This window comes from Diadema setosum, chromosome 21 (genome assembly GCF_964275005.1).
Source record: "Diadema setosum chromosome 21, eeDiaSeto1, whole genome shotgun sequence".
NCBI classification, from domain to species: Eukaryota; Metazoa; Echinodermata; class Echinoidea; order Diadematoida; family Diadematidae; genus Diadema; species Diadema setosum.
The window spans coordinates 28,436,452-28,449,934 of record NC_092705.1 but is presented as its reverse complement, the minus strand read 5'-3'; the positions used below and the strand labels follow the sequence as shown (position 1 = coordinate 28,449,934).

The 13,483-nt window shown below is 43.1% G+C and overlaps 1 protein-coding gene across 1 annotated transcript; it reads right to left on the bottom strand.

Annotated features, from left to right (window-relative positions):
• Positions 1-1,163: 1,163 nt before the first annotated feature.
• Positions 1,164-1,934, bottom strand: LOC140244457 (uncharacterized). Its single transcript, XM_072324096.1, has one exon. The coding sequence runs from the start codon at positions 1,932-1,934 to the stop codon at positions 1,164-1,166; it is 771 nt and encodes a 256-aa protein (XP_072180197.1).
• Between the last annotated feature and the right edge of the window lie 11,549 nt (positions 1,935-13,483).

The window sequence follows — 13,483 nt, the reverse complement described above, 5'->3', positions numbered from 1 at the left end:
ATGGAATGCATGCATCTAGGCAATTATTCAAAAGATAAAGAAAATTATCATATGCTTGGTCAATATTTTCATTTGCGTCATACACAATTGACCAGTCCACAGATTGAAGTTTTTCTTGAACTAGAGCGATGTTTTCAGGGGTGAATTTACGACGAAATACATGCCTTTGAATTGTACTTTGACTCCTTGGTCCAATATCAAAGTGACAAAATATCATAAAATGGTCTGATATATCGCTCACCACTATGCCAGATTTTGGAAAAGGTTTAAGGTTAGCAAAAAAGTTATCAATAAGAGTAGCAGAATGACCAGTAATTCTTGTTGGTTTAGAAATAAGAGGCAGAAATGAGGCTTGTAAAATGTTATCAAGGAAGTTATCACAGGCAGCATTACTGCTTGACAAAAGATTTATATTGAAATCACCCATGATGATGCAATCCTTGTTGTGGAATGCATCGTTTCGACAAATATCGTTCATAATATTCATAAAATCATCATAATTAGATTGAGGAGGTCTGTATATAACTCCAAGCAGAATGTTTTTGCCCTTACAGACTGAAATTTCAATAAATAATGATTCTATTACATCATTCATATATTTCAGTTCTTCCTTTATAGCGTAATCATATATTCGGGGAACATATATAGCTACTCCACCACCTGGTCTATTTGATCTGTTGTTAATGACAATATCATAATCAGCAAGAACATTAATTGGACCTGACGCTGGAGTTTCAACAGACCACGTTTCAGAGAGGCCTATGATAGGTAACATGGGCAAATCAATATTATCAAGAAATAAGCGAAGCTTTTCAAAGTTTCGATTAGCACTTCTTATATTCAAATGGAAACAAAATAATTCGTCTCGTTCTAGCATTCGTAGATATTCTCTAAGGGTAGCTTCTGTAAAGTATGGCGATTGAGCAAGTTGACACGCTTCATCGTGGCTGTTAAACTCAATGTTAAGTTCGTCTAGATTGTCGGCTAAGATTCTAGTTGCAGTCCTATCAAACTTGGTGTTTCTAGCAGGTACATTTCGGTCTTTTTGAAATAAAGTAACAAAGTCATCATCTGTTAAGAGATTAAAAGGAAAAATATTGTTATCCAGCATTTAGCGGAAGGATCATAGTGGTAGACAACAAACAGAGGTATAATTCGTATATTTACTGTAGCTTTGACAGGTCCTCTTTCCTGTTGATGACACTGATTGCGCCTCCGTCGTTTTTCTTCACGTAGATTCGCCCGTTGTGGGTCCACAGGTACTTGTATCCGGCCAGCCTCCTTGCTCTGTTAGTTTCCTTCAGCAGCTCCCTGGTGGACGCGACAAGGTTTTCGTTGACGTAGATCCGTCCGTTGCCCTTAGAGCTGCTGCGGAGCCCGAAATCTTTCGTGGTGAAGTGCTGTAGCTTTCTTCGGCCGTCGTAGATCATGTTTCGTGAGCGTCGGTTGGTGAATCTCACGATTATCGGCCGTGGTCCCCGCTGATCATCCTCTTTTCCTATTCGATGAGCAATGTCGATGTCGCCAGCGCTCACATCTTCGGTGATCTTTTGAGCAATCTTTAAGACGATCTTTTCAGGGTTTTCACCCTTTTCTTCCGGCACGCCGGCGATTTCAAGGTTGACCCGACGGTGGTACTGATCAAGGTCATTAATTTGGTGAGTCAGATCGTCCACTCTTCCCTCCAGCTGCTGATTTTTTTGTTTGAGCTCGTGATTTTCTCCCTCCAGTCGCTCGGTGGTCTTTTTCATCTCCTCGAATTTGGCATTTAGAAAAGTAATAGAGTTCAATATGCCTTGCTGGCCCTCCTTGACCTCCGAGACCGCTTTCTCCAGTTGAGAAAATTTGCCGTTGAGAATACGTGAGAGATTTGCCACTTCATCTCTCAACGCGCTGAGATCCACTTCCTCAGCAGATTTCTTCTTCGGAGGCATCTTTTGATGATGTCACAAAAGCTCTTAACACTAAGCGCGAAATAAAGGGATGGTTGCTATGCGCGATGTGGTAGTGATGGAAGAGTACGCAGGAAGGATGCGTGGCCTACGCACCAGGTAAGAAGGAGAAGACGTGGTTCGATCATGACAGATATTAAAATACACGCTTTCCGGTTACCTCTCGCATTTCGGTCGTCTGTATAAACACACAGCAAAATACGCGAGGCTCCTCTCGCATCGGCCACCTCAAAAGGTGGCGGACGGAACCTCTCGCATGAGCCTGCATTTGGCGGCGTATGCCGGCATACGCCGTGTTTATACAGAGCAAAGTTCGAGAGGTCCTCCCCCATGAGCCGGCATGAGCCGGCATGAGCCGGCATGAGCGCGTATTTTGCTTCTCTGAATAAACACGCTCTTAGACTGTCCGTTCCCACTGTCGGTCTAACTTCGCGATTTTACTGCCATCGCGAAGTTCACTATAGCAACTGTGACGTCGGTGCGAAGTTCACCTAGCAACTATTGCAAATCCAGCTCGAGCTAACTTCGCAAACCAAAGTGTAAAGTTAGCTAACTTCGCGAAGTTAGATCACGTGACTAAGCTTGGGGTTCAGTGCCCGCGCAATTCACATACACTTACAAGAGCATGTCAGTATTGTAAGTAGGCCTACAGCTTTATTTTCTTCGCACAATGCAGTAAGCTCATGAGACACTCTATGCGTTTACTGGTGGTACAAAACATACGTTATTCGCAATGTCAGTACAGATAATGTTCAGATGCAGATTTTATTGGGTTTATCTTTGGTGTAGGCCCTACTTGGGTCATTTAATTCTCAGGTTTACATTGTGTTATTTAAGTCCCTCTACACTAAAATCACAATCAAAGTCACATTTACACTTCACAATATTGATTTCGACGCTTTCCTTCATACGTTTAGTATATGTAACACTTAAAGATATTCTGTTGTTTTTTTTTTGTTGTTGATCTAAATTTCAGACGGAGAGAGAGAGAGAGAGAATAAAGTATTCAATTTAATCAAACTTGAACATCTGTCATAAATGATTCCGTGCTGCCATCAGGGCCGGCGGAGCGTTTTCAAAAGTATGGGGGCCCACTTCCGGGTTTCATGAGCTAACAAGCAAAACACACACACATATTTATATAATAATAATAATAATAATAATAAATACATAAATAAATGAAAAATAAAGGTCCTCAGATCATCTGCCCTTCCATTTCACTGTTTTCTTCACCTGACGAAAAAAAAAAAGTCCTCACCTCGTCTCTCCCCTTCCATTTCCATTTTTTTTCAGCTGACAAGCAAAAACAAAAAACAAAACAAAAAACAAACAAACAAAACATGACCTTATCGCGCTCACACTTCACACACTCTATCTATATTTAGTACCACCTAAGTACTTCCGGGTTAAAAAAAAAGTGCGGGGGCCCTAAGTGATGACACCTTATGTATTCCTTTGCATGTGCACAAAAAGTATGGTCATTAAACTTACAAGCTGCTTCTAAAAGTGTCTTTGGATCTCAAACTAAAATCGCAATCAAAATTACATTTACACTTCACAAAAGGCCCTATTGATTTCGACGTATTACTTCATATGTTTAGTATACGTGTAACGTACTGATATTCTGTTTTTTAATCTAGATTTCAGACTCTGTGCAAAAAAAAAAAAAAAAGAGAGAATAAAAGTATACAATTTAATCACACTTTAACCTCTGCCATATTAAGTCTCATTCCATGCTGCCATTTATACTTACAAGCTGTCTTCCAAAAGTGTAGAGGATCTCAAGAATGGGGTGATCGGAGAAGTGGGACAAAAATTGTGATTTGATGAATTTTCTGATATAATGGTCATGATTATGACGGGTTGTTCATATTCCTCATGTCCCTAGGCCTACAAGTGTCTTACGTGTTTGGATTCTAACACACACAAACAAACAAACAAACAAACAGAGAAAAACTTCTGGACGGGGTGAATTGGACCACCCCTGAGAGAAGTGGGACATTGGCTGGGGTATTATTGGAGAAACAGTAACTCATGATAGACTAATATTAGAATTATGTACACATGAAGAGTTTCATCGCAATAGGCCTATATCCATTATGGTCCGTCAGAGGAAATTGTAATTTAAGCGCCTGAAATTTAAACAGAATAATAAGAAAATCTGTGATGTTTTTATCATAACTTCGATTAAATAAAAGAGAAATGCGAAAGCGATGTCCCAGTTTACCCCAACACCCTCAAAAAATTCAAAATGGCGGCTAACATCACAATTGTGCACATTGTTCCAAATATTATACAGGGATGGTGCAGTGTTGGTGGAGATGAGAATTGGGCTTTTAACTTAATTTTTGCGAGATACCAAGAAAGCGCTTGTGACATAGTACAGAGCATACCATTTAAGAGGAATTCAAAGATTATCTGATGAAAATTGGGTTTGGAATGACTGAAACATCCAAAAACAAAGTAAAACAAAGCAATTGTAATAAAGTGTGGGTCCCACACTTTATTAGAATTGCACTTTTTTTGATATCTCAGACATTTCAAAACCAATTTTCATCCAAAAAAAAAAGCAAAAAAAAAAAGTCGAAAAAAGTGCCTGCTAACGCTATACAATGAGTCCAGAAAGCACTTCACACTGAATGCAAATACTACCCAAAAGAAAATCGTTAACAAATAATTCAAAATTAAACATTCCATCAGGGTCGTTGCACCGTGTTTGTTACCGTGTGCTTGTACTTCTGATGTGCAAGTTACATCTGAAGTTAACTGCAATAAAATGAATAGAAATTTACGAACCTAAAAATAATATTGTAAAAATTACTAACAAAACAATAATATTTATAACAAGAAGGAAGTATCAAAATTAAAGAACTTTGCAGCTGGTACAAAAAAAAGGGGGGGGGGGAACAGTAGGCCAACCCTTTCAACGATACCAAGCATTGTGACGTATTTGTGATATTTATATCTCAGTCATCAATTGGGCTGAAATGCATCAATTGTCATCAGCGCAGCGCGTACAACTTGCAAGTCATCGCGTATGCGCAGGATCTGACCTAATTTTTGCGAATGTTGCCATGGTGAACTTTGCGAAGTTAGCAAAATGGTAATGTGAACGGGTGGACATTTTCTAACTTCGCGAAGTTAGGCAATGAGAATGGGCCTTTTTACGCGTTAGTGGTGTGGTTCGCGCGCTGTTGTTGTTGTGCTCTAAAGAGGTGAAGGACCTCTTCGCAGAGGCCTCGCTGCCTCAATAGCCGGGTTCACACGTACAAATTAGCGGGATGACGATCGCGATGCTCATCCCGAGTTTTTTTGCGAGCGTCCACACGTACCAAATTAGCGGGATAGCGATCGCGATCGGTATCCCGCTAATTTGGCGAGCGTCCACACGTACCAAATTATCCCGCTAATTGCCGATAGAGATAACAGCAAAGCCTGCAAACTTGGTCACACAGCGCCCTTCTCGATCACTGCCTGCGCGCACTTACCTTTGTCCATTGTCTTTTACGCGTCAGTTGTGTGGTTCGCGCGCTGTTGTTATTGTTCTCCAAAGAGGTGAAGGACCTCTTCGCACAGGCCTCGCTGTTGTGATGTGCGCATTGCATGATGGGATATAAAAACTCGAGATTCTAATCCCGACCGTTCACACGTACCAGCGCGGGGCCAATTATCCCGCTAATTGACGAACCAGCGCAAAATTTCTTGGAATTAGCATCGCGATGCTTATCCCGCTAATTTTCGGGTTTTTTCTGTCCACACGTGCAAAAAACTCGGGATAACGATCGCGATGCAAATCTCGAGATTTGTATCCCGCTAATTGGTGTACGTGTGAACCCGGCTAATGTGCGCATTGCATGATGGGATATAAAAACTCGAGATTCTAATCCCGACCGTTCACACGTACCAGCGCGGGGCCAATTATCCCGCTAATTGATGAACCAGCGCAAGATTTCTTGGGATTAGCATCGCGATGCTTATCCCGCTAATTTTCGGGTTTTTTTCTGTCCACACGTGCAAAAAACTCGGGATGACGATCGCGATGCAAATCTCGAGATTTGTATCCCGCTAATTGGTGTACGTGTGAACCCGGCTTACTCTATAGGTAGGCCTATAATCTCTTTGGTGGCTGCGTATTTCCTGGGTGAACACGCATTCCACTAGGTGCGTTTATAAGATTTTTCTTTTGGTCAGAAACAGTGTTTTGAAACACTGTTTCTGGCCAAACAGTGATTCTAGCTCGAAAAAAAAAAAATCATATAAACGCTCGCCGTGATTTGAAACAGTGTTTTGAAACACTGTTTGTAAACGCACAAAATAGTGCGTTTACAAACAGTGTTTCTGTAGAATCAGTGTTTCAAAAATCATATGAACGCAACCGCGATCGCAAACACTGTTTATGTGACGTCACAATGCCTTGCGCGCACCCTGCTTGACCTTTTGCCGAGGAAAAACTGCGCAGAGTGAGTTGCGCAATGGCACAGTCTGAGCGAGAGCCCCAACACGCTCAGAGAAAAAATCTTATAAACGCTCTCCTGACGAAAGTGTGATTTGAAACAGTGTTTCAAAACAGTGTTTCAAAACAGTGATTCTAGGCCCGCAAAATCTTATAAACGCACCCTAATATAATGCAATGACATTTATAATACCAATCTTCTGGCATTGCATCATATCATGACACAACAGATTACTTAGATAATAATTATTCTGTTGGTATATCCTGATGAAGGCCTGATGACAGGCCGAAAGCTCGACTGATTACAAGAGAGAATCAAGATCGAGAGCAACGTCCGCCTCAGTCCAATTTCTTTCAGTATATCATTAGAGTGCGAAATTACTGTAAAATCAAATAAATCAATAAATTTGGTAATAAATGTGGCGGAAAGAAAACAAAAACAGTATGAACATGTATATTAACAGATACAAAATGAGATCATTGCATCTGTACTTACGTTTGGAATTCCGAGGACGGTTTCACGTCCGATCCTTGACACTTCATCAGCTCGTCTAATTTTTTTTTTTTTTTTTTTTTTCGGGAAAACGCAGTTGCCGATCGGATCAGACGCATTGATCGACGTTATTGTTCGGAATCAGTCATTGAGGAATTCTTTGGATTGAATAGCTGTACACCGGGAAAGGTTGTGTCGCAGGAGACATAGCAGCTTCTTTGACCCCATCCCCTCCCCCAATTACCAAAGCTGTTTGTGGAGAAGACTGCCGAATCGTATATAATTGAATATATCTGGTTTTTGAGATTACCTGATGCAGAGAGTCTTCTCTACGTCTTATCAAACGTCTCATGGACGTCATTTATTTACCATAGTTTGCTTCAACTGTGTCGTAAAAATTAATAAGACGTCACATCTTGACGTCTTTTCCCGTTTTATTGGGTAGAAATGACTCCTTATGACGTCCCCGAGAAAAAAAAAAAACCACAGCAAAATATTTACACTTGTAAAAATCATGATATTAAAATGTCATTCATATCAACGGCGTAAATCCGTACTGAGGAGTGGGGGGGGGGGGGGATGGTCACCATCACCACGATTACAAGCCCATAACCGGAGGGGGGGGGGTAGAAGCTTGGTGCCCCCCCCCCCACACGCACACTTTACAGGGATCGGATGTCCCACTCTTTTGCATGAAATATAAAGTGAGAGGAAAGTGGCAGCAAAAATATTACGAAGATTTTTTGTTCTTGTTGCTTTTTTTTTTTGCTTGTCAGATGACTTGCGGCGGAAAATCAGACCTTAAAAGTATGAAGACATTTTTTGTTTTGAAATATCTGTGAGAGAGAGCGGAGCGACTGGGTTAACGGGGGGAGGTTGTGTATGGGGGGTGGGTGTCCCTCTCCCACACGAGGAAGATTTTGCATTTTCAGACCTGAAATTCGGCGATCTGGTGCACACTTTTGGTGAAATTTTTGTTTGTTTTTTCTTTAAAAAACCAATAGAAAATGAAATATTCACAATATATTATTGAATGACTAAATCGTGGTATTTCAGCTCTTGCTCCGCCTGTGCGACATCACTGCGAAGGCCTACTAAATAGTGGGGCCTATCACCGGCGTAGACAGGATTGGGGGAGCGGTTATGAGATCGTGAGGGAGCGAAGCAAGCGACGGGGGGGGGGGGGGGGGGAGGGTATGGTAGGGTGGTTTCTCCCTCCCACGGTGAAATCTTTTTACATTGAAAATTTTGACATTTTATAGTCCCAAAACTGCCGTTTGTAGCTATATTCTTCGCTTTGGAAATTAAGGGGGGGGGGGAGGCACACCGTGCGCAACTGCTGTCAATCACTGGCAGCAACATCAGGAGAATGGCATAGCGATTAAATGCGAGCGAGCGGAGCGAGCGAGCTTGAAAATTTTGACATAGGCCCTAATGCTTTTACATGCTAAAAACTGCCGTTTGTAGCTATACTTCTTCGCTTAATTGGAAATCAAGGGGGGCCGCACCGGGCGCAACTGTTGTCAATCACTGGCAGCAACATCAGGAGAATGGTATAGCGATTAAATGCGAGCGAGCGAAGCGAGTGAGCTTGAAAATTTTGACATTTTACAGTCCAAAAACTTTTGAAAATTTTGACTTTTTACAGTCTCAAAACTGTCGTTTGTAGCTATATTCTTCGCTTTGGAAATTAAGGGGGGGGGGGGCGCACCGGGCACAACTGCTGGCAATTACTGGCAGCATGCAACATCACGAGAATGGCATAACGATTAAATGAAAGCGAGCGAGTTTGGAAAAAAACTGCCCTTTGTGGCTGTATTTTTTTTGCTTTGGAAATTAAGGGGGGCGCACCGGGTGCAACTGCTGGCAATTACTGGCAGCAACATCAGGAGAATGGCATAATGTGAGCGAGTGAAGCGAGCGAGCTTGAAAATTTGACATTTTACAGTCCCAAAACTGCCGCTTTTGGCTGTATTTCTTCGCTTTGGAAATTAAGGGGGGGGGGGGGCACCGGGCGCAACTACTGGCAGTTACTGGCAGCAACATCAGGGGAATGGCATAACGATTGAATACGAGCGAGCGAAGCGAGTGAGCTTGAAAATTGTGATATTTTACAGTCCCAAAAACTGTCCTTTGTGGCTGTATTTCTTCGCTTTGGAAATTAAGGGGGGCGCACCGGGCGCAACTACTGGCAATTACTGGCAGCATGCAACATCAGGAGAATGGCATAACGATTAAATGAAAGCGAGCGAGTTTGAAAATTTTGACATTTTACAGTCCCCATACTGTCGTTTGTGGCTGTATTTTTTCGCTTTGGAAATCAAGTGGGGGGGGGGGGGGGACACACCGGGCGCAACTGTCGGCAATTATTTTACAGTCCCAAAAACTGTCCTTTGTGGCTGTATTTTTTCGCTTTGGAAATTAAGGGGGCGCACCGGGCGAAAATTGCCGGCAGTTACTGGCAGCAACATCAGGAGAATGGCATAATGATTAAATGCGAGCGAGCGAAGCGAGTGAGCTTGAAAATTTTGGCATTTTACAGTCCCCCAAACTGTCGTTTGTGGCTGTATTTTTTCGCTTTGGAAATTAAGGAGGCGCACCGGGCGAAAACTACTGGCAATTACTAGCAGCAACATCAGGAGAATGGCATAATGATTAAATGCGAGCGAGCGAAGCGAGCGAGCTTCAAAATCTTGACATTTTACAGTCCCAAAACTGCCGTTTGTAGCTATATTTTTCGCTTTATATAATAAGGGATGCGCATCGGGCGAAAACTGTTGTCAATCACTGGCAGCAACATCAGGAGAATGGTATAGCGATTAAATGCGAACGAGCGAAGCGAGTGAGCTTGAAAATTTTGACATTTTACAGTCCAAAAACTTTTGAAAATTTTGACATTTTATAGTCCAAAAACTGCCGTTTGTAGCTATATTCTTCGCTTTGGAAATTAAGGGGGGGGGGGAGGCACACCGTGCGCAACTGCTGTCAATCACTGGCAGCAACATCAGGAGAATGGCATAGCGATTAAATGCGAGCGAGCGGAGCGAGCGAGCATGAAAATTTTGACATAGGCCCTAATGCTTTTACATGCTAAAAACTGCCGTTTGTAGCTATACTTCTTCGCTTAATTGGAAATCAAGGGGGGCCGCACCGGGCGCAACTGTTGTCAATCACTGGCAGCAACATCAGGAGAATAGTATAGCGATTAAATGCGAGCGAGCGAAGCGAGTGAGGTTGAAAATTTTGACATTTTACAGTCCAAAAACTTTTGAAAATTTTGACATTTTATAGTCCAAAAACTGCCGTTTGTAGCTATATTCTTCGCTTTGGAAATTAAGGGGGGGGGGAGGCACACCGTGCGCAACTGCTGTCAATCACTGGCAGCAACATCAGGAGAATGGCATAGCGATTAAATGCGAGCGAGCGGAGCGAGCGAGCATGAAAATTTTGACATAGGCCCTAATGCTTTTACATGCTAAAAACTGCCGTTTGTAGCTATACTTCTTCGCTTAATTGGAAATCAAGGGGGGCCGCACCGGGCGCAACTGTTGTCAATCACTGGCAGCAACATCAGGAGAATGGTATAGCGATTAAATGCGAGCGAGCGAAGCGAGTGAGCTTGAAAATTTTGACATTTTACAGTCCAAAAACTGTTGAAAATTTTGACTTTTTACAGTCTCAAAACTGTCGTTTGTAGCTATATTCTTCGCTTTGGAAATTAAGGGGGGGGGGCGCACCGGGCACAACTGCTGGCAATTACTGGCAGCATGCAACATCACGAGAATGGCATAACGATTAAATGAAAGCGAGCGAGTTTGGAAAAAAACTGCCCTTTGTGGCTGTATTTTTTTTGCTTTGGAAATTAAGGGGGGCGCACCGGGTGCAACTGCTGGCAATTACTGGCAGCAACATCAGGAGAATGGCATAATGTGAGCGAGTGAAGCGAGCGAGCTTGAAAATTTGACATTTTACAGTCCCAAAACTGCCGCTTTTGGCTGTATTTCTTCGCTTTGGAAATTAAGGGGGGGGGGGGCGCACCGGGCGCAACTACTGGCAGTTACTGGCAGCAACATCAGGGGAATGGCATAACGATTGAATACGAGCGAGCGAAGCGAGTGAGCTTGAAAATTGTGATATTTTACAGTCCCAAAAACTGTCCTTTGTGGCTGTATTTCTTCGCTTTGGAAATTAAGGGGGGCGCACCGGGCGCAACTACTGGCAATTACTGGCAGCATGCAACATCAGGAGAATGGCATAACGATTAAATGAAAGCGAGCGAGTTTGAAAATTTTGACATTTTACAGTCCCCATACTGTCGTTTGTGGCTGTATTTTTTCGCTTTGGAAATCAAGTGGGGGGGGGGGGGGGGACACACCGGGCGCAACTGTCGGCAATTATTTTACAGTCCCAAAAACTGTCCTTTGTGGCTGTATTTTTTCGCTTTGGAAATTAAGGGGGCGCACCGGGCGAAAATTGCCGGCAGTTACTGGCAGCAACATCAGGAGAATGGCATAATGATTAAATGCGAGCGAGCGAAGCGAGTGAGCTTGAAAATTTTGGCATTTTACAGTCCCCCAAACTGTCGTTTGTGGCTGTATTTTTTCGCTTTGGAAATTAAGGAGGCGCACCGGGCGAAAACTACTGGCAATTACTAGCAGCAACATCAGGAGAGTGGCATAATGATTAAATGCGAGCGAGCGAAGCGAGCGAGCTTCAAAATCTTGACATTTTACAGTCCCAAAACTGCCGTTTGTAGCTATATTTTTCGCTTTATATATTAAGGGATGCGCATCGGGCGAAAACTGTTGTCAATCACTGGCAGCAACATCAGGAGAATGGTATAGCGATTAAATGCGAACGAGCGAAGCGAGTGAGCTTGAAAATTTTGACATTTTACAGTCCAAAAACTTTTGAAAATTTTGACATTTTATAGTCCAAAAACTGCCGTTTGTAGCTATATTCTTCGCTTTGGAAATTAAGGGGGGGGGAGGCACACCGTGCGCAACTGCTGTCAATCACTGGCAGCAACATCAGGAGAATGGCATAGCGATTAAATGCGAGCGAGCGGAGCGAGCGAGCATGAAAATTTTGACATAGGCCCTAATGCTTTTACATGCTAAAAACTGCCGTTTGTAGCTATACTTCTTCGCTTAATTGGAAATCAAGGGGGGCCGCACCGGGCGCAACTGTTGTCAATCACTGGCAGCAACATCAGGAGAATAGTATAGCGATTAAATGCGAGCGAGCGAAGCGAGTGAGCTTGAAAATTTTGACATTTTACAGTCCAAAAACTGTTGAAAATTTTGACTTTTTACAGTCCCAAAACTGTCGTTTGTAGCTATATTTTTCGCTTTGGAAATTAAGGGGGGGGGGGCGCACCGGGCACAACTGCTGGCAATTACTGGCAGCATGCAACATCAGGAGAATGGCATAACGATTAAATGAAAGCGAGCGAGTTTGAAAAAAAAACTGCCCTTTGTGGCTGTATTTTTTTTGCTTTGGAAATTAAGGGGGGGGGGGGCGCACCGGGTGCAACTGCTGGCAATTACTGGCAGCAACATCAGGAGAATGGCATAATGTGAGCGAGTGAAGCGAGCGAGCTTGAAAATTTGACATTTTACAGTCCCAAAACTGCCGCTTTTGGCTGTATTTCTTCGCTTTGGAAATTAAGGGGGGCGCACCGGGCGCAACTACTGGCAGTTACTGGCAGCAACATCAGGGGAATGGCATAACGATTGAATACGAGCGAGCGAAGCGAGTGAGCTTGAAAATTGTGATATTTTACAGTCCCCAAAACTGTCCTTTGTGGCTGTATTTCTTCGCTTTGGAAATTAAGGGGGGCGCACCGGGCGAAAATTGCCGGCAGTTACTGGCAGCAACATCAGGGGAATGGCATAACGATTGAATACGAGCGAGCGAAGCGAGTGAGCTTGAAAATTGTGATATTTTACAGTCCCCAAAACTGTCCTTTGTGGCTGTATTTCTTCGCTTTGGAAATTAAGGGGGGCGCACCGGGCGAAAATTGCCGGCAGTTACTGGCAGCAACATCAGGAGAATGGCATGATGATTAAATGCGAGCGAGCGAAGCGAGCGAGCTTCAAAATTTTGACATTTTACAGTCCAAAAACTGCCGTTTGTAGCTATATTTTTCGCTTTGGAAATTAAGGGACCGGGCGCACCGGGAGCAACTGCTGCCATTCACTGGCAGCAGCATCAGGAGAATGGCATAGCGATTAAATGCGAGCGAGCGGAGCGAGCGAGCTGTAAAATTTTGACATTTTACACTCCAAACACTGCCGTTTGTAGCTATATTTTTCCCTTTTGTTTTTCCCACTTTTATGGGGGATCCACCCCCCCCCCCATCGACGCCTCTGCATATGAGGGTGCTTTTGTTAAGTGAAAGATCTGCTGCACACTCTTTGATAAATTAGGGAAATATACGTCAATCTCAAAAGTGTACAAAGTCTATCGAAAGGGATCCTGTATAGCGGAGCTCTTGCATGTTTATGATTGCAATACAACGATCTGGTGCGTAGTTCTGGCGATATTTGGACAATTTTCCATTAAGAAAGTTCGAGATTTGTC